This window comes from Carettochelys insculpta, chromosome 6 (assembly GCF_033958435.1).
Source record: "Carettochelys insculpta isolate YL-2023 chromosome 6, ASM3395843v1, whole genome shotgun sequence".
In the NCBI taxonomy this organism is placed as follows: Eukaryota; Metazoa; Chordata; order Testudines; family Carettochelyidae; genus Carettochelys; species Carettochelys insculpta.
Window position 1 is genome coordinate 74394676 of NC_134142.1, and position 21353 is coordinate 74416028.

A 21353-nucleotide genomic window follows, 5' to 3' on the forward strand; every position below is an offset into this window, starting at 1 on the left:
TCTGTCACTGGCTTTAAAGATGATCCGGTCGCTAATTTACCCGCTGGGTTTAAGCCTACTTCTATCGCGGGCTTTGAAGCTAGTTTGTTTCTCATGCTCGCTCCCTGCATATACATGAAATAAATTACCTGGCAAGTTTTTTGCCCCAGCTTTATATTGCGTTGCGTGCTCGCTTTGTTCCACGCGAGTTGTCACCTAGCGCGCTGGCTATGTTTGAAAGTAGTTCTCTGGCTAGGTATGAAGCTAGTTCTCTCGCTGCCTTTGAAACTAGGCCACTTCTCAGGCTAACGCTCTGCTTGTATTTGAACACATTTCTCTGCCTAGCTTTGAAGCTAGGTTAGTTCTGCCAGATTTTAGGCCTAGTTCGCTCACTAGCTTTTTAACTTGTTTGCGCAAGAGCTATGACGCTAGTTCTCTCCCTGGCTTTGAATGTCGTTCCCACGCCTGCTAGCGAGCTAGTTCTGTCGGTGGTTCAGAAGCTAGGTCTTTTGCTAGACTTAAAGCTGGTGCTCTTGCTAGGTTTGGTGTCGGATGACAGAACAAGGAGTAATGGTCAGAAGTTGAAGAGGGAGAGGTGTAGGTTAGATATTAGGAAAAACTACTTCACCAGAAGGTGGTGAAGCACTGGAATGCGTTGCCTAGAGAGGTGGTGGATTCTCCATCCCTTGAGGTTTTTAAGTCCCGGCTGGACAAGGTCCTGGCTTGGATGACTTAGTTGGGGTTGATCCTGCTTGAAGCAGGGGGCTGGACTAGATGACCTCCTGAGGTCCCTTCCAGCCCTGTGATTCTGTTTGTAGTAAGTAGTCTAGCTAGAGTTGAAGCTAGGTCAGCTCCCATATTAGCTCTTCCCCTATGTTTGCAGCTAGTTCGCTCCATAACTTTGAAGCTTTGTTTTCCTCAGGATAGATTTGTATATGCGTCTGTTGCCTCAGTAGCTGCTGATTCTGTTTGAAGCGAGGTCTCTTGCTGGCTTTGAAGCTAGGGCAGCTCAAACGCTAGCTCTCTGCCCAAACGTGAAGCTAATTCTCTTTGTCTTTGAGGCTCGGTCTCTCACTGGCTTTGAAGCTAGGCCAGTTCTCATGCTAACTCTCTGCCGATATTTGAAGGTGGTTTTCTTTCTAGTATTGAACCTAGTTCCTTCGGTCGATTGAAGCTCGGAGCGTTTGCGTACTGCAGCTTGTGCTTGCCTCACGGGCAATCCCAGTGGATGCTTCAGTTTGTGTACTGCAGCTGTCGTTTGCGTCAGGGTCCCACACAGTGGCCACGTTGCATGCTCCATGACATGTGCTTCAAGTGCACCTGCTGGTGGGCACTCGAGGAACTGTAGGCTGACCCTGGCCTCAGCTTTGTCCTCCACTGGCCGTTTTGGTTACTGCAGCTGGCACTGGCTTAATGGAGTCCATGGTGGTTCTGCCGTCATCACTTCAGATACTGTGTTCAAAGATGCCCCCCACTGGCCGCTTTGCATACTGCAGCCAGTGCTGGCCTCCAGGGCACTGCCCTCGTTGAAGGTCGGGTATCTTGTTTCTGATGCTACAGACAGTGCTAGTTTCAAGGGCACGTGCTCTTGGCCCCCCCCTTCAGCTACTGAAGCTGGTGCATAGCTCAGTGGCACCCCTCCCCGCCCCCTGGTGGCTGCTTTGGTACTGCAGCAGACGCTGGCTCCAAGGTCACTCCCCAGTCACCACTTTGGGACTTGCAGCTTGGCTCTTGCCAAAGGCTCCCCTCGTGGCTTTGTCAAGTATTGTGGCTAGCACGGGACTCAACGGCACGCCCTGGTGGCTGCTTTGTGTGCTGCAGCTGTTGCTGACCTGAAGAGCATCCCCAGATAGCCACTTGGCGGGGGGCGGGGGTAGGCGCTGGCCTCCCAGGCTCAGCCCCCAGTGATCACTTGTGTACTGAAGCTGGCGCTGGCATTAAGGGTGTCCCCCTAGTGGCTGTTTTGGGTACTACAGGCGGTGATGCACTCCAGGGCAGCTATGTTGGTTGGTTTCTGTACTGCAGTTGATTCAGGCCTTAAGGTGGCCACTGCAAGTAGGGCAGCCAGAGCTGGCTCAGTGGCACACCCTAGTGGCTGCTTCAGATACTGCAGCTGGCACTGGCCTTAAGGGTGACACCTGCTAGCTGTTTCATGGATTGCAGCCAGCTCTAGCCTCAAGGCCACCGCCTGGAATCCTCTTCAGGTGCCGCAGCTCGCGTTGGTCTCAAGGGTGGCCACATCAAATGCTGCTGCTGGCATTTGCCTCAAGAGTACCCCCGGGGTACTACATTCAGTGCTTGCTTCAAGGGCGCCCCCTGGTAGCCATTTTGGGTACTGCAGCCAGTGTTCTCCCCATGAAGTTACTGGATTTTAAATTGAAGTGCTGCAGGACTGCTTTTTGTTTTATGAATATACAGACTGACATAGCTACCTCTCTGTGAGTATACTAGGGAAGAACATTGATTTCAGATACGCAATTTTAGGGTGTAGCTAGAATCAACATATCAAAATTCACTTTCTTCTCTAGTGTATTCTAGGGCTCACAAGTCTCACATCAACATCCCTTACTCCACGTGGTAGCTGACCCCAAAGAAGTCAATTATGCCACATCTAAACAGATGTGGAAAAATTGAACTCCAGAAGATTGAGTCTTGTCAGTCGTCTAGTTAGTACAGCTTAGCCCTTAGAGGGGCAGATTTGCAAAGGCACAAAGGTTAGGTGCCCAAACTCCAGTGACTTGCAGCATGACTTAGGTGCAAAGTGCCATTTATGCTTTTAAAAAAATGTGCTCTTTAAGTCCATATGCATTACCATTTATTTGCCTCAATAGTCATGTAAACAACTTTCTAAATCTGACCCTATGTTACTTTTCAAAATGGGGTTGAGAGCACCAAGGTAAGAGTGATTTGTATGCAGATTAAAATAATGCACGAAACTCTTTCATTTTCTTTATTTTAAATTGATACTGTATGAATACAAAGTTTCTAGAATGCTACAAAAATCTACCACTTTATCAAGAAGGCATCAAAATGTGTCACGTTGCAAAGACATGAAAACACCTGCAATAACTGACACAAAAATAGCATTTTTAGAGTGATGAAATAATTGCACTTAACTGTCATGGATATTAAAGTTATCACACATATGTACCGCAAAAGCAAGGATACTTTTTTTTTTTTTACAAAGCACTTTATAAAAAAATTCTCTGCACACAATATCTATAATTTTCATATTACTATCATACTAAAGATAAAGTCACTTTAAAGCCAACACTTAAAACATTTTAAACAAAAAGGTACCAGTACCTAAACACAGACAATAACAAATACAAGATTACTGTACTGCCAAGAGGTTTGACTGAAACGCCTTCCGAAAGCTTCTGCAAATATGTTAAAAAACATTTGAAAACATTGACTTTTAATCAGAGCTTTCCTTCCCTGTCTAATCAAGAGGTACTTTATCATCAAAAGGCATGGTCTACATCAAGAGTTACCAGCAGCAGTACAATATTAAAGTAACCACTGATCATATATGAATATGCTTAAGTCACAAATCCATTTTATACACATTACACAAAAAAACATAGTGAGAATTCCACTAAATCATATACTAAGGTGAACAAATGCACATGGCCAAAAAATCACACAAACCCAAACTGTTTTACGTAAATATACTGATATTGAAGAATTAAAGGCTATTCAGGTTTTTAATGTTAAAAAATTCTTTTGTCTTCTTTTTCAGGCACATATTGTATTTTTGTCTGCAGTCATGAGCCTGAAGGCCCATTAAAAAGCAAAAGCAAAACCAAACCAAACCAAAAAAAAAAAAAAAAAGCACCACACCCCACACATAAGTTTTGTAAGGAGATAGCAGGGACATATCTTTCCTTTGTCAGCTGAGTGCATTTAATTTACACAGTAAAACTAATCACATGATCTAAGCAAGACTGACCCAAGACGATAGACACCAGTAACTCTCAAGTATTTTTTATGCTTTGAATTACCCAGCCTCAATCTTTTCAGAGGGTTAACAAATATAATGAAAGATACGATAAAAAGATCATCCTGAGAAACTGGAATCTGACATCATGTATGTTGACTGATTGGATATAACATGTATTAAGGTGGGTTGTGTTGAATATTACGTCAAACATTCCTAGGTCTGAACGAACATGATTGAAAGCAAGCATGTCTAGCAATTAGAATGGGAAAATAACCAGAAAGGGATCAGCTTGTCAGATTTTATATCTGACATCTATTTTCCATTACTTCCATTTAAAGTTAACATGCTGCCTTTCATTCTTACGTTAAGATTATATAACGCTGGGAGACGTAGTAATGCCAAACTGAATGGCTGGAGCCACAGTGGAGTGGGACCGTGGGGCAACAAGCATAAGATGTACAACTTCTTCAAAATAATGGTTGGAATTCAAGTAAAATTAGTTAGTAGTAATTTTTAAACTGCCAAAAATGGTATTATTCTTAGTTGAACTTTTGTATGAGACAGTTTATAAGTGGGTTAAACTGACTGCATAAAACTGTTCATCACAATTGTTCTCAAATATTTTTCCCACGAGTTCTATTTAATAATTGTGCTTATGCTGGATTTATGCTGTACTTAATGGGGCCATTTTCCCTTTACATTTACATTACACTTTACATTTTCCCAGCATAATTGCATTCAGCATAATTGCATTCTGTGTGTCAAGAAAGTAAATGGTATTTAGACTGTGGAGGAATTTAAAAAAATAGTAGTTTCTAAAAAGTGACTCAAGTTTTAATCAAATATTTTAAATTCATATTAAAACAGTATTCACAACTCTATAATCCATTTGCCAACTTTTGGTTTGGCTGATATTTGTTTTTTCTTCAGTCTTGCTCTTCTTTCTGTCAGTTTAATTTGTAGTGTACCGTATGGCCCCAAGTAACAGATCGTGTCAAAAGCAGACACTTTATTTAAAGCAGCTGCATTTCCTGCACTGGCATAGTGCTTGGTGAAAACAAAGAATTTGGCATGATGCTGCATTCAGTTTTCCATACAGCACCTTCATCTAACAGTGATCCTGCTTAAAAATTTTATGCTAAGCTACATATGTCAAATTACATTTCCTCCCATTTCTATTCTGCACGTTCATGGCAAATTTTATGCATCTGACTTTCAGAACACTTGACTTTGTAAACTATGTAAGTGCAAAATTACAATACAGAAGAAACAGTCACAGATACTGAATTATTACCAGAATAAAGTCACAGTTACCCATTCTGAAATTGTTGCTTATATGGATACCATATTTACTTAGTTGCAAGAGTGAATGAAAAAATGAAAAAGGTGTCTCACTGACCATTTTTATATTATGAACTGCTGGGTTGCAATGCTGCAGAACTGAGTCAAACAGATAAATGACATGTAGATTATTTTCCATCATTATGCAGTCTGATGATTTACTACATCACTTTAGCATAAATCACACTCGTCTGTGAATGCAGGCCTGTAGTTCTGACTTATTCAAATAAACCAAAGGCATTATGGTGATCACTTAATATTTTTGGTCTTTCTACAAATTGTCGTTATTATGACAGCACTTTTATAAGCTGGAATTTCAAACCAAAGGCACTTTCATGCTAGAGTGCAGAAGAGTCACAAATAGTTAAGTATTTGGTCATGAAATTTAAAAGGCAGCATTATAAGTACAATTCACTTTTCACAGAAAAAGATTATGAAGTCAAAACCTTTTAATTTGGTATAAATATTTTGTTGTGTAATAATGGGACTGACATGCTGAAGGTTGGTTTAGACAAAGTAGTGAAAGAGCTTCTCTCTGCGGGGGCAAATATTTTTTTTTTGCTGAATCAATTAATAAAACAACATATAAAATTGATGAGGCTAAAGGTATTTCTAATACAACACTAAGGCACTGCATATTGTAATGCTTTGGCAGCTCTGAATTAAGAAGTTCCTAGTAACAGTAACAGGATAAATTCTTCCAGCTTACAAAAGAGCTCACAGTTTACAGACAGCCTTTTGGCCTATACACTCCACAATATATATTTGAAGGATTTAAGGCTTTTAAGAATGAACATGTGCAGGGTTTAGATAATTCACATAAATGTAAAATAAAGACAATGGACATCTTTTGCCTAATATTACAAATGTGAACACCAATCAACACTGACTTAGTATACACTATTGTTATGAAACATGTAATGTTCCAGATCATATAAAAATCCATACCTGGTTTTGAAAATTGAATTTTATATTTTATATTCCTTTCAGAATTTGTTATACTCCATCAAATCCACAATTCAAAATCTATATAAGATTTTAGACCTTTAGAAGAAAAAAAGTAGTTTGACTGGTATCACCAAGTGCTTAGAATAAAGGGCTACTGTTAGGCTGTTACAATTCAGTGCTTTTCTTGATTGTGATTATTAGGGGAGCTTAGGATGGACATCAATTTTATGATTCACTGAATATGAACAACGAAAAGATTCATCAGCTCTAATATACTTTAATGGATAATATGACGGCTAGACATCACAGCAATCACCGACCTTTTATAGTTATATTTAGATCAGAGTTTTTTTTATAGCCTAAGGCATTTCAAGCACCACCTCTCCAACCCTCCAGATGATGATCTTTTCCGCCAATGTAATCTAATGAAAGTTAAGAATATATCAATCAAATTCTCTGCACATTAGAAATACTGATTTTTCACCTAGCCAGTATACTGACTAAGAATATCATCTCTACATATGCAGCTAAACTTGAGGGAACCTTTTGGAATGACAGTGTCATAAAAAATATAACCGTAACCAATATATTAAAGCTGGGGACAAATTTAATTTTCTAATTAAGTATTGGCACATGCCTGAAAATTGCAGCTGAGAAGGAAACATTTGAAAACATTTCTGTGCCCTACAACTGAGGCCCGAATAAATTTAATTCTGGAGTTTGCAGCCATGCATCTTGTAACCTGTGTTTGATGTGTCTTGTTAAGATTTGTCATTTCCCAAAAGAACTCAGTTGTTTTTGTCTAGTCACTGCCCATCATAGTCCATTTCTCCTCCCAGTTTTTAAAATTAAGGTTGCACAGGGCAGCAGTTCAACAGATGGCAGAGGAGAAGCAGCAGAGGCTGTTTCTAAAGACAGACTGTGCCAACAAGAATCAGGGAACATAAGGTGTGTGTATCCTAGAAAAAAAATTTATACTCACACTTTTTAAATCCTTATTAGCACTAAAATCTAATCAGAGGGATGAATACTGCACATCTGTGTATTCTGGATGTGAAAGGCAACCAAACCTTATGTGATATTAATGGGTGTGTCCTATGTGCTCTGCTTAGGCTATGGCTACACTAGGCAAATTAAGTTGACCACAGATATGCAATTTTAGCTATGGCAATTGTGTAGCTAAAAACTGATGTTATCTGCACTCCGCTAACTTTCCATACTGGGGAAGGTAGACAGGAGAGTTTGAGTGACATGAGGAGTACAGGGGTCGACTGTGACCCCTGAGAAGTTGACTTTGTGCGTCCATATTAGATGTGCAAAAGCGAACCCCAGATCAATGTTAAATGTCTTGCAGGGTAGTGCAGACATAGTACTTAATAGTACTAAATGCACCATATCTTCTTTGAGACTGGTGACAGAATTGGCACAACATGTGTGCTGAAACATCATGAAGAATGAGAAAAGGGAGGACATAGCCTTTCCAATCCTTTTTGCCTGATGATGGTTGTGATTTTCCAGCATCTCCCTGACATTAAAGCTGATGAGACTTTTACTGGCCTATGTATTCTTCACTCAGGAATTATTTTTTCTAGCTTGCAGTTTACTGATTATTTTCAGCACAGTAATAGTATCAATTGTTTTCTCCTATATTTGTTAATTTCGGTATTGCAGATTTTTTTACTCAACAAAAATGTAGTTGTCCGCATAAAGTATAACTGTATATGCAAGACTACATATAATGTAAGTCTAAATTTTCAGTATTTACCTACTTATTGCAAAATAAGCCATAATTTTTCATTAAATAATCACATTTCCCTATTAGTAAAACACAACTTCATATTTTTAAAAATACACTAGCTATGTATAAGGGATGATGTTCTTCTTCTCTGCAATATCTGTTGGAAAGATAAATGAATTAGAGGATTAGTTTTAACATTGAGGAAAAAATACGAAATTAGCCTACTTTTAGGAACTGTTTGTTTCTATCAGGCATTTTGTAAGGCTATGTTTATCATTTGGTTTCAAACAGAAGAAATGTTTCATTTTAAAAAATAATTTAGCGATTTATATTCCTCCATTTTGTCCACTCTGATTATTCTACAAAGATTATTAACCTTGTATACTAATTTACAGTTGTAGTTAAAGATTCATTTCAATTTTGCTTGCATCATAAAACAAGTTTATTTTGGGAAAAAAATTCTTAATAAATTCTGTAAATTTTCCCCATGGCAAACGCTCTGTCTCTCATTTTTCTATCACAATTAAAAATAAGCCTCCACAGACAGAAGTATAAGTTTCCCAAAGAACCGTTAACAAAATTTGATTGAAGTTTAGAAAGAATTTTTTACAACTGTACCAGAATTTCACAGCTACAATTATATATGAACACATTAAAATGACTTCACTAAAACTGGATTTACAAAAATGTGGGTAAAAGCTGGGCCAGAGGCACTGCCACTTAGTGTTGAGGTTTACAGTCTGTGTTTTTAGTAATGAAGCATAATGAAGTGTAGATATAAATAACCACTCAGTCCTTTACGAGCCTGTAGATGTGATGTTGTGCTCCATGTTCACTGTTCGAAACTTCAAATACACAAGCCATGCAAAGTAGGGTTTCTTGTGTATCCCTGTTTGTTACAACCTATTTGAGGGGGAAAAATTTAGACAGAAGTGTTATTAACTTAGGAAAAAGGTACTGTAAGTGTGAAGAGAGAAGAAAATATAATTGTAATGGGTCATTTTTCAAGTTTTAGAAAGCTGAGGCTCATTTCAGGAAAATGAAATTGACTGCACCCTTTCTGAAATATGTTGTTAAAAGCCTGCCCACATTTTAGATCTTCATACTGTACTACTCCTCTCGCTTCTTATAAACTGAGATAAGCACTAAAATAGTTAACAATACTGACACTTAAAGTAGCACCATTGGCAACTGAGTTACAACCCACTGAAGTGAACTGGACACTGGACACAACAGAGTTTGTGTTTTAGGCTCTCTGCAAATTAAGGAAAACATCACTATGATTTTCTTTGCATTCATAACAGCTGAACACTTCAGCTACATCTACATTACGGTGTGATTGCGAACGGTACCCTTTCAAAAATGATGGAACTGGAAGATTGCCTTTCGCAACACAGCATCCACACATGGGCAGAGGCTGACACTTCTGATCTGCCCTTTTGAAAGGGCGATGTGCTCTTTCAAAAGAGGCAGTCTACACTGTCCCAAGCTCCCTTTTGAAAAGGACCAGGAAATACCAAGCCAGTCGCCCACTTAAAGAGTCCCTCTCCAGCAGCCTTGCCCTGGAAAGCATGAGCAAAGTGGAGCCGACACGAAGCCAGCAGATGCCAGTGCAGACAAGTCACAATGGACCAGCAACAGCAGCTTGTGCTGTTTCTGGTTGTTGCCAGCAGTGTGGTTGCCCTGTTGTTCTCAGCAGTGGCAGCTGCTGTCCATCTCCTCCGGGCCCCCTGCCCAGCCCTGGAACCCCTGGTTCTGTGACTCCTCTGGTGCCCTTCCCTGGTTCTCCGCTGACTCTGGAGCTACCCCAGTAGCTCCAAGAGGTGGGAGCACCTGGTCATCAGGGAAATGGGATGACAACAGGTGGCTCCAGAATTTGTGGATGTGGCAGCAGATGTTCCTGGCGCTCTGCCAGTGGCTAGCTCCTGCTTTGTGGCATCAAGACACCTGTATGCGGTGCACCCTCCCCATTGAAAAGAGTGTCGCGATAGCTGTCTGGAAACTGGCCACTCCAGATAGCTACCGCTCCGTGGGCCACCAGTTTGGTGTGGGCAAGGCCACAGTTGGGGCCATCATCATGGAAGTAAGGCAAACTCGGGCCAGCCGCCCACCAGGGGGAGGGGGATCCCTAGAAAGAGGGCCCATTGGGGACTAGGAGCCAAGAGGGATCTGCAGGTGAGGGACCAAGAGAGACATGGGGGTGGGGTCCTGGGGGTGACTTGGGGGGGCTGGCACTCTCTGCATGCCCTCATGGGTGCATATGTTCTCCATTTCATGCAGATGGTTTGGGCATTGAATGCCATGCTCCTGCAAAGGGTGATCCATGTGGGGGATCTGGACATGGCCATCACTGGCTTTGCAGCACTCAGGTTCCCGAGCTGTTTTGGCACCCTGCACAGAACCCACATTCTGATCTGCACCCTGGAACACAGCAGGGGCCACTATATAAACAGAAAGGGGTACCACTCTGTGGTGTTCCAGACCCTGGTGGACAGCAGGGACCTGTTCCGGGGCATTCATATAGGCTGAGCTGGCCACACCTATGATGTGCAGGTGTTCAGAAACTCTGGGCTGTGCTGCCACATGGAGGCAGAGACGTACATCTCCCAGAGGGAGGTAATGCTTGGGGATACTACGATGCCCCCGTGCATGGCGCCAGACGCCACCTATTCCCTCCTGGCCTGGCTCATATGGCCCTATACGGGCCATCCCAACCCTAGCCAGGACCATTTCAACACCCAGCTAAACCATGCCCAAAATGTGGTGGAGCGCACCTTCAGGTGGTTGAAAGGCCAGTGGCACTGTCTTCTGGCATGCCTGGAAACGGGACCTCCTGAACATCCCCCAAGTGGTGGGGGGCTGCACTCTCCACAGTATTGTGGACAGTAAGGGGGAGACCTTCATACAGGGGAGGGTGGCTGAGTCAGGGTTGGGCTGCCAGATCCACCGGGATGGGGTCTGCATACCGGAAGCCCTCCGTAAACACTTTGCTCAGGGGCCCCAGTGATCACTGTCATGGTCACACCCAGTAGGTCCCCTGCCCACTTCCCTCCCCTCCCCTCCCCTCCCCTCCCTTACCTTTCCACTCCCCTCGCCCCCCGGCCGAAGCACACAGCACACACGGGATGTGGGGAAATTAAAGTATTTTCTGTTTAACCAAACTGTGCAGTTATTAACAATATACAACAGAACCATATAACTGTATACACATGAGGAACTGGGGCAAACTATTTTGGGAAGGGGACATGGGTGCACCTCATGAGGGGCCTTATTGCAGGAAAGGGGTGGAGGGCCTCGAGCCCTGCCATACCTGGGATCTGCGGCCTCCCCTGGTTCGGGGTCCCTGGCAGGGGTGGGATGGGGCAGGGAGAATGGGGAGGTAGGGCTGGGGCTCTGCCTTGGCAGGGTCATCAGCCTCAGTGGGGGCCTCACAGGGAGGCCGCAGTGGGAGGGGCAGCAGGAGGGGGCGGCCAGTCCAGGAGTTCCTGCAAGATGTCCGCCACATCCCTGAGAGTCCCCATGAGCTCCCCACAAGCTGCCTCAGCCTCCTCCAGATGGATGCACTGCTCCATGACCTCGACCTGGCACTGGACAGAGGCAGTGGGGTGGATAATTGTCCATGCTTAGCCTCTGGCCCTCTTGGAGTGGGGACGCCCAGGTGATGGTGGTGGGGCTCCCCGTCTCCATCTCTCACCACCAGGGGGCTGTCTGAGACCACAGAGGGTGCGAGGCTCTCCCAGCCCTCTAATGGTGCAGCTGCAGGCATGGAAGAGAAGAGAGGGACAAGCCATGAGTCCTGAACCCCTGCCGGGTGGGCCACACTCTCCATCCCCCCATGGGCAGCAGGTCCCCATCCCCCATCCAATGGCAGGGTGGCCCTGGAGGATCAAGGAGAAGAAGGGGTCCCCGGCCCCAGGGGCCAACCCCCTTGTGAGGTCTGGCCAGGCTCACCCCCCACCCCCCCAGAAGTGGGCCACAGCGCTATCCATGAGCGTGGGTGCTGAAGGCCACTGGCAGCTATGATTTTGTCCCAAGGGCACCGCGCAGCTGGGCTGTGGCTGGCCAGGGTCCACAGGGAGTGCGAGGGGGCCCTCTGGCAGGTATGGAGCCCCCGTCCTGCGATCCATGATGTGCGCTCTATTGGGTACTTACCAAAGGTTCCACTGCTGAGGTCAGGGGATGCCCAACTGGCAGAGGCCAGGCTGGAGGAGCCAGAGGGGAGGTAGATGACCAGCTCACCCTCCTCGGTCAACCACTCTGGAGCTGGCTGTGGCTGTGGCTGTGGCTCTGGTCCTGGTGTTGGGGGGGCACTGTCTGCGGCTCCTGTTCATTCCCGGGGTGGGGCTCCTTGATGGCCATGTCCAGGATGGAGGGTGGGGAGGTGGTGTCCCTGGGCCCAAGGAGGCTCTGCAGCTCCTTATAAAAGGGGCAGGATGCAGGCACAGCCCCTGACTGGCTGGCCGAGTCCCTGGCCCGAGCATGTCCCTGCTGCAACTCCTTGACCGTACTCCTGACCTCATCAGGAGTGCAGACCGGGTGGCCCCAGAAGGACAAGTTGGTGGCCAACTGGGCAAAAGCAGTTGCATTCTGCCACTTTGTGCCCATTTCTCAGAGCACCTCCTCCTCCTGCCAGAGACCCAGGAGGTCCCTGAAACTCTTGTTCAGTCCTGGAGGGGATTTGCTTTTTGCCAGGCTGGCTGGACACCTGCAAGCCCTGGGCATGCTCAGAGGCGCAGCTCTGGGGCTCTTCACATGCCTGGCTGCTGGCCATTGTGCTCCAAGAGCTGGTGAGGGTCTCTCTGGGGCATGCAGGGGCAGCAAATGTAATGGCTGCTGCCTACATGCTCTCAGCTTCCTGCAGCAGGGTTTCTGGGTCCCTGCAGCTTTAAGGGCTACTGCATCCATGGACCATTGAGCCCCACAAGTGCTGGCCAGTACATCTCCACATCCCAGCTGGCCGATGCCATGGCAGACCCACTTTTTTGAAAGATCGGGTCATGGACTATCTACACGTTTTCTTTCAAAAGAGCCTTTCGAAAGGGAGCGCTTTTCCCATTTCCAGTTAAGAAGAGTGATTTCAAAAGCTGAGGTGCATTCCTTCAATTTTTCTTTTTGAAAGAGCAAACTGTGTGTGCAGATGCTCCACGCTTTCTTTCGAAAGAGGGCCTGAAATTTTGAAAGTACTCGCTAGTGTAAACACGGCTTAACTTAAAAACATATGGAAAAAAGATGAGACCCTGGAAAACAACTGAGAGTTCATTGTGTGGAGTTCATGCTCTCACACCTGCTAGCCTTGTATGTTCTCCCATGTGACTGAGACCCCACTTTTGGAAAACAATGTTCTAGCCTTATGTCTTGAGACAGTGCTTTTATTCAGGTCGAATATTATCTAATTCCATGAATAGTTCTGCTCAGTTCAACAGGCCTTGTGTTAATAAAGATTTCAGAGTCTGGGTCTTTTTTTCCAGGTTAGATGAGCCCTGCTAAAACAAAACATATTTTAGACTGGGTCAGTAAAGAACAGTGAATGCTTACCAACAAAATTGTAAAATTTTCCAATACACTGTTCATCATATATTTCTCTGGTAAATGCTTGAGCTTGTGTATGAAGTTGATCATGTATTCACACATTGGTGACCGGTTTATTCTGTACACAAATCGTCCATTCTCAAACCTTGCATATTCTGTCTAAATAGAAAATGACAAAACAGTTTAAGAATATTTATACGCAAACATACTTCTTGACCGATCAATAAAGTTAATGCAAAATGTGGTGTTGGTTTGCCTTGTTAATTTGGAAACTAACAATGGTGCTGATCTGAAATGCTAGTCTTATTTCACAAGTCTCTTCCCACAGCCTAATTTAGGAAATTATATTTGGGTTTATAATTTTATTTCACAGAGGAAAAGCACTGTATGAACTAGCATGGAGAAAGAAACATCACAGCAAACTTGATCATCAATGATTTTAAAGCAGTTTCAAGACTAAAGGATACAAAGGAAGCAAGAGGGAGTAATTTTACCAACATTATGATGTCATGTTTTAATTGCAATATGACCTGCCTCCCACAATGCTGTTGTCAGCATTGGAGGAAGACAGTGAACAATAAAGGAAGGAGGAAGAAGATCACACTAAGGGGAGGGGTCTGTTATTCAGTGCCTTCCTGCTCTCTACCCTCAAGTTCTCAAAGTCAGCTGGAGTTCTGCTGACTTCAATCAGAACTGGAGGTAATGCCAGAATGTGGTGCTGTTTGCTGGTCCCCATTAATGGGGACCACAGTAGTAAAAGTAGAACATGTGCAGAAACTACTGTCTCTGTAAATACTTAAATGACAGCTGTAAACTGGAAGTCACTACACAACAACAGCAATATAGCTAACAAATTGGGGAGGTTGTAACATTAAACACAAGTTATGTCATTGTAACATCGTAATACAACCCCTGCACCAAACACTTAAACACCTGAACTGTACAATACTGTGCCTTAAGAAAACAGCAGCCACTATACTCCAAAGGACAAACACAATGTTGTAAACTTCATTTTCATTCCAAGGCATTTCATTTCATTTCAAGGTGGTTGCCAAAAGCGTGCATTTCACCAAGTTAAACTAATGTGGGCATGGAAGAAACCCATCACACTAACTATTTAAACACTCAGAAATCTCAGCAGTGGGAGTGCCTTGCCATCTTAGTGGGACTCCAAAGAGGTGACAGGTCTGGGCAAGTGTTGGTCTGAAGTGCCAGGAGAGTGATACATCCAGCTGAAAATGAGAGTCAACTTTTTTCTGCTTTCATCACTCTTTTGCTCTGGGGAGATGTAGGAATCAGCACTAGCATAATTTCCAGGCTCCCCAGCTGAAGATACCTGGCTGTGTTGGTTGCAAGAGGATGAATGGAAGAGGTACTCAAAGTCATTAAGTAACTGGAATTTTACTATCCCTAGTGTTACCATAAGCTCAGTCATTCCAACTCACCAAAGCACTTTTAGGAAGGAAAACATTCCTACAAGAAAGATTAAAGTAGGGTTGAAGAGTGAGATAAAGAAGACTAAAATAAATTGACCATCTTCCATTTTGTACTGCCATTACATCAGCAGACATGTATAGTTTCATGAGTCACCAGGGTAACGCCAACCAGCAGTTCATCCTACCTCTACTTTTTCTACTACTTGCTTTCCAAATGAGCAGACTTTGGTGGAACAGGTGATTGTCATATTTTCTGAGCTTTCATATTGGCTAGTCACACCATAAAATGCTCCTGTATCATCTTGAATGTTGCAGTTTAAATCAGCCTGTGGGGAAAAGTAACAGTACTGAACATTCTCTGTCGTCTAGCAGGGTCAAAGCAATGAGCAGTAATTTACTCTCACTCTGCCACATTTTTCCTGCCAAAAGTGAGGAGACAAAGAGGTAAGTCAATAAACACAACTGCCAAATAACTGAACAGGGTGAGGAAAAACTTGACATATTCTTTTTTAGTAGCAAAAATACATTTCTTTCATGGATTTACATTCAGCATCACTGTAAAAACCTTAAGAGAGTGACAATCTCTTCAAGCTGTAAGCAGCAAAACAATTGAACATATAGTATTAAAAGACACATTGTTCCCGTTAACTAATTCTGCCACGGATACAGACAATGAATTGACTGAAGTGAATGGGACTGGCATTTGACCTGCAAGGTTTCTGGGAATGGCCACATTCCAGCCCTCCATCTGGCAGTCTTCTGAAGTAGCTTACCTGAGGCCCATGAAGCCCAATCCATGTACAAGCAGCTGCCCTTTCAGTCCAATTGGCGGATTCCCAGAGCATCTGACTGGTCCACTGTTGCTACTTAAGGCAGCAGCAGGAAGAGAAAACTGTGTGAACAAGTGGGCTTTAGACTGCTCTCATGCGTGCTTTGCACTTCCTACTCTCACATCTCCTGCTTCCTCACCTTGAACTTCTGGCATATCAACTCAGCTTGGCTTTTGGCATCTGATTTGTGGCTCCTCACCTCTGGTTTGTCTCCCTCTTCTGACCTGCTAGTATGTTGAGCCAGCTGATTCTTGACTCCTTTCCAATAACAGTGGATTCTGGCTCTGATCATTAGGCTGGGCTGCCTACAACTCAGCCATGACAACTTGTCTGGACCTCGGTAAGCTTGTGGAACCAAGCCTGGTGCAAGAAGGATGAATTCAGCAGCACTCCTACAGCTGTCAGAAGTACTGGACTTGCCTAAATGGACCTCTTGCCTCTAGGTGAATGATCAACCAGGGGCAGGGCCAAGTTGCACAGCTGCCCTAGAACAATGAGGAGATGGGGGACCAAGGCAGCGAACACAGCCTATAGCATCTTGTCCAAACAGGGGTCTGTGATTCCCCTGCTCAAATAGCTCAATGATGGTTCCAGGGATTCATGAACCAATGCCACCGTCTGCTTCTGATATGGCTCCAAATCTAATCCTCTGACTTGGCCATGGTGGGCTTGGTAACCAGTCTGCTGACTTCCTGTATTGGACATCCCTCAGGTTAAAATGCCATAGTCCAGTGCTGTCCAACTGAAAAGCTTTTCTCCAATAGCTGTCAACAATCTTTGATTATCTCTACTGAGCCAAAACGACCTCCTATGCCATACACTTCCACCACTTGGTGACAGATAAAGAACAGAACAAAAATAGTTCACTTTCCAGTCAGAATTTTGCCAAAAGAATAGCCAGTGACATCTGCAGTGGGCCATATTCTTCTCCCCAGTTAAACTTTGCCTTGACCTACAACCCTGGAATCAGAAATGGCAAGACTGACACCTTTTCCTAAATATATGGCATTGTTTCACAAGGCCCCCGTTGGGAACCAGCCCATATTTTCAAGTCCTATAACTTCCTTAATGTGATTCACTGCCAGGATCTGCCCTCCCCTCACGTATTCTGTCTCTATGTTTGGAATTCTGTCTTATGATATAGCCATTATCTACAAACACCTGCATGACAATGTTTGTAAGAGAGCGCATCTATGTTCCTCCAAGACCTTCAGCTGTGCCATGACTCCTTCCTGAAAGGCACTTAGCACAATATGAACCTATCACTTAACACCCTGTTTCTTCTGATGGCACCATAGATGCCACAATGTACAGACCTCTGTAAATTCCTGCAAAATGCATGCCCGCAACAAGATCTCACACCACAGCCCCTGCAGTCTTCTCCAGCTTCTGGACACTTCAGCTCAGCCCAGTGAGGTCATCTCCTTGTACACAGTGGTGAAACAACCAGTGTTCACAACATCCTGCCAAAGGCCGATTGATTTTAAAAGATAGCTTCTTCATTTCCAGCACAGGTTTACCCCTACAGGGGAAACCATGCGGCTCTGGATAGACATTGTAGTCCATCTTCATGGCCTCTCTGATCATTTCACCTCTGACCAGGGGCCATAGTTTACCGCCTGCTTCTTTCAGGAGACCCATGTTTATTAGAAGTCCATATACAACTGTCCCCTGTCTACCATGCTCCGTAAAATGACCAACAGGAAGAAGCAGATAAATTCTCGAATAATACCTACAACATAAACCATCACTAGGATGACTGGCCTTCACTATTATCCTATGCACAATTCTTGTGCTATGATGTGGACTATGCATCAACAAGGCAAAATCTCTTCTTTATTAATTATGGGTACTACCCTTGATCTAACCTACAGTTGCTCACAGCCTCCTCCAGTCCATCAGCCTCAGACCTAGAACACCACATCCTTCACATCCAAGAGGTGGTAAAGTGACATCTTGGAAAGAGAAAGGAGAACACCAAAAGGTATTCAGACAAATGTAAACAATAGGACCCAGATTTTCTGTAGGAGAAAAGATATGCTTTCAACATAACATCTCCGACAGAGCTTCTCAAAAACTATACTATTGGTTCTGTCATCCATTACTGGATTCAACAACAAATCCAGCCAATCCAGCTCCATTGGTCCCTTAGAATCCACCTTAAATTCAACATATCACTTCTAAAACAATACATTGGTCCTGAATGTGGGCCAGCAATGTTCATGAGAGCAGCCATGCTATGACCCTCCACCATGCAGCTTGCTGGTGGTAGCTTATCTGAGACCCACCAAGCCCAGCTGTGGTGTGTGGCTCTTTCCTTGAGGTCTCATTCATGAAGTCTCAGAGTGGCTGACTAACCCTCTGTAAGCCTGCATCAGGAAGAGGAAGTGGTTTGAACAGCTAGGCTCAACCTGCTTGCCTTTGTACTTTATGATCCCTTCTGTTCCCCTGGCTTTTTCTCTTGGCATTCCAACCCAGCTGGACTTCTGGCATCTGATACGTAGCTCCTGAGCTACAGGTTGTCTCCTGTTGCTGACCCCATGGTCTTCTGATCCAACCTAACTCTGGTTTCTGACTCATTGATCTGATACCTAGTTTATTTCATGCTTCTGACCTCTGCGTAACCTTACTCAGCTTACTCTTGATTCCTGTTTCTGTACTGAGAATTTTGACTCTGACTACAAGGTCTGGCCAACCTCAACAGCAGACGAATACTTGAGGATGGCTCAAGTGCTGGCTGCTGGGGAAAAATGGAATAGAGTACCTTTGCTGCCTCTTGAATCCTGCCTGGAAAGGAACATGTCTGCACTGGAGGGTCAGGACCATTCAATTTCTTTTTCCTTTACATCATCCCCACAAAGGAAGACATATGAGGTGATAGAAGAGAGGAGTCAACCACTGATAAGAGTAAGTAACAGAGCCTTAATTCAGCAAGGTACTTATATCCCCTTGACTTAGATGGAACTGCTCCCTTGCTTAAAGTTAGGCACATGTTCAAGAGCTCTACTGAAATGGGGCCTACTGGAAGAAAAGTATTTTAAAAAATAATTCAGCCAGTTTATCTGTTTAAATTTCAATTCCAGATCTTTTTTTATTGCTAACATTTAAGTACATATTACAAAAATCTCTCCTGGTACTTCCTAAAGATGTTCAGGAAAATCAGGGGCATTTTGCTTATTATATGGCTACTTTTAAAAATCCACCTTACAAATATGTTTACACATTAGGTCATGTGTCACCCATGCTTCTGATCATATCAAATCACTTGTGTTCACTATTGAATTTTTACCTAGGCAGAAGCTCTTTAAATTCTACTTAGCAGCTACATTCCATTTCTGTGGAATAAATCATTTGCAGGGAGAATGCTGATAATGGTACATATTGAGGCAATCAGTGGTGTAGAGAACATATAGGTTGTCTGATATTATTGCAGACTTGCTCTGGTAAATTAATCAGTGAAGAAGTCACTTGAGAATCACATACAGTAACACAAACAGTCCTGTAGTCATGTACAGACAGAGGAGAATTCTATCTTTATTCCTTCATGTTTCTTGCACATTTTATATGAGTTCACTGGTTAATGTTAATGCAGTGTAAGAAATTGTTCTGAGCTAAAAGTAAAAATCCAATTTGCTTTCTTAGCAGGTTTGCAATACATTTGAGCATGAAGAACAGTCACACAACCATTCACCCATACCACAGCTACTCTACTGGAATATCTTTAAGAACTGCTAAGTCTTATAAAATAGCCTTTTGGGGAATGATAATAATAATCTCTCAAAATAGTTACTTCTATTACCCCAAGTACACTTTTATTATCAGAGCATTTCCTTTCTCTGCTTCACTTATGTCCAAAGTAAATAAGAAGTCATCTCTAAAATACTTCTTACATATTCATATTGTCAAAAACGTCAATCGCATAGGCCTCACTTTTCAAGCCTCAATAACAAGCCTAGAGACACTGAAATAAGTCAGAATAATTTAATATCTGCTGATCTTTGGTCTTAAAACCAGCAAGAAAACAAAACAAAACAAAACAAAAAAACCCTCCAACTATTTGATTATTATACTGATACAACTATATTCTAATGAAAGGGAAAAGTGGCACTTCTGAATTTTACATGAAAAAATAACTAACTTCAAGCATTTTCAAACTGTCAAAACAAAAAAGCAATCAAGTAGCACTTTAAAGACTAACAAAATAATTTATTAGGTGATCAGCTTTCGTGGGACAGATCCACTTCCTTCATTTTCAAACTGTGCTATTTTTAGGTTATATATAAATAAGGACATTGACATGATTTATTTTTGAGATTTTTTTCATCACTGAACTATAAAGTGCTGAAAAAAGTTTCAGGAGATGAACCTGCCCAGCTTATATACGCTTATTTCTTTTGCGCAGCAAAATATAGAAAGATAGATAGATAGATTCATTCATCCCTACAAAGTATTTTCCAGCATCTAGCTCTGAAAACTCTGTATCCTCAATATCAAGTGTTTGACATCATGCATAACAAACAAACAAAAACTTAACATGGATCATTGTCTTCAGTCTCTACAGCAAGAAGGGGACAGGTTGCTTGTGTAATCGGGTATGTTTGTTTCTAGGGCTGTTTGGTTGTCTGAATTTGAATTTCAGTTACTGATTGATTTCAAGTATCGGAGGGGTAGCCATGTTAGTCTGGATCTGTAACAGCAGCGAAGGGTCCTGTGGCACCTTATAGACTAACAGAAAAGTTTTGAGCATGAGCTTTCGTGAGCACAGACTCACTTAATCAGATGCTGGTCTTGGAAATCTGCAGGGCCAGGTATAAATAAGCCAGAGCAAGGGTGGGGATAACAAGGTTAGCTCAGTCAGCAAGGGTGAGGCTTACTACCAGCAGGTGATCTGGAGGTGTGAACACCAAGGGAGGGGAAGCTGCTTCTGTATTTAGCCAGCCATTCACAGTCTTTGTTTAAGCCAGAGCTGAGGGCATCGAATTTGCATATGAATTGTAGCTCAGAAATTTCTCTTTGGAGTCTGGTCCTGAAATTTCTTTGCTGTAGGATAGCTACTTGTAAGTCTGCTACTGTGTGGCCTGGGAGATTGAAGTGCTCTCCTATGGGTTTTTGTATATTGCCATTTCTGATGTATGATTTGTGTGCGTTTATTCTTTTACGTAGAGACTGTCCAGTTTGTCCGATGTATATAGCAGAGGGGCATTGCTGCCACATGATGGCATAAATTATATTGGTAGATGTGCAGCTGAATGAACCCACGATGATGTGGCTGATCTGGTTAGGTCCTGTAATGGTGTTGCTGGTGCAGATATGTGGGCAGAGCTGGCAACGAGGTTTGTTGCATGGACGGGTCCCTGAGTTAGAGTGACTGACTGTGGTGCGGTGTATAGTTGCTGGTTAGGATTTGCTTCAGGTTGGCAGGTTGTCTGTGGGCAAGGACTGGTCTGCCTCCCAAGGCCTGTGAAAGTGGGGCACCATTGTCCAGGATGGGTTGTAAATCCCTGATGATGCGCTGTAGAGGTTTTAGCTGAGGACTGTAGGTGATGGCTAGTGGTGTTCTGTTGGTTTCTCTCTTGGGCTTGTCCTGCAGCAATAGGCTTTGTGGCACA

The 21353-nt window shown here is 43.4% G+C and overlaps 1 protein-coding gene across 11 annotated transcripts in view; it reads right to left on the bottom strand.

Annotated features, from left to right (window-relative positions):
* Positions 1-2916: 2916 nt before the first annotated feature.
* Positions 2917-21353, bottom strand: part of TEAD1 (TEA domain transcription factor 1) — a 349065-nt gene continuing 330628 nt past the window's right edge. For all 11 annotated transcript variants that reach the window (XM_074997352.1, XM_074997351.1, XM_074997354.1 and 8 more), the window contains 3 exons: positions 15100-15240; positions 13485-13637; positions 2917-8852 (listed from right to left, as the gene is read on the bottom strand). In XM_074997352.1, coding sequence (XP_074853453.1) covers positions 8739-8852; positions 13485-13637; positions 15100-15240 — 408 coding nt within the window. In that variant the 3' untranslated portion in view covers positions 2917-8738. The remainder of the gene's footprint in view (positions 8853-13484; positions 13638-15099; positions 15241-21353) is intronic.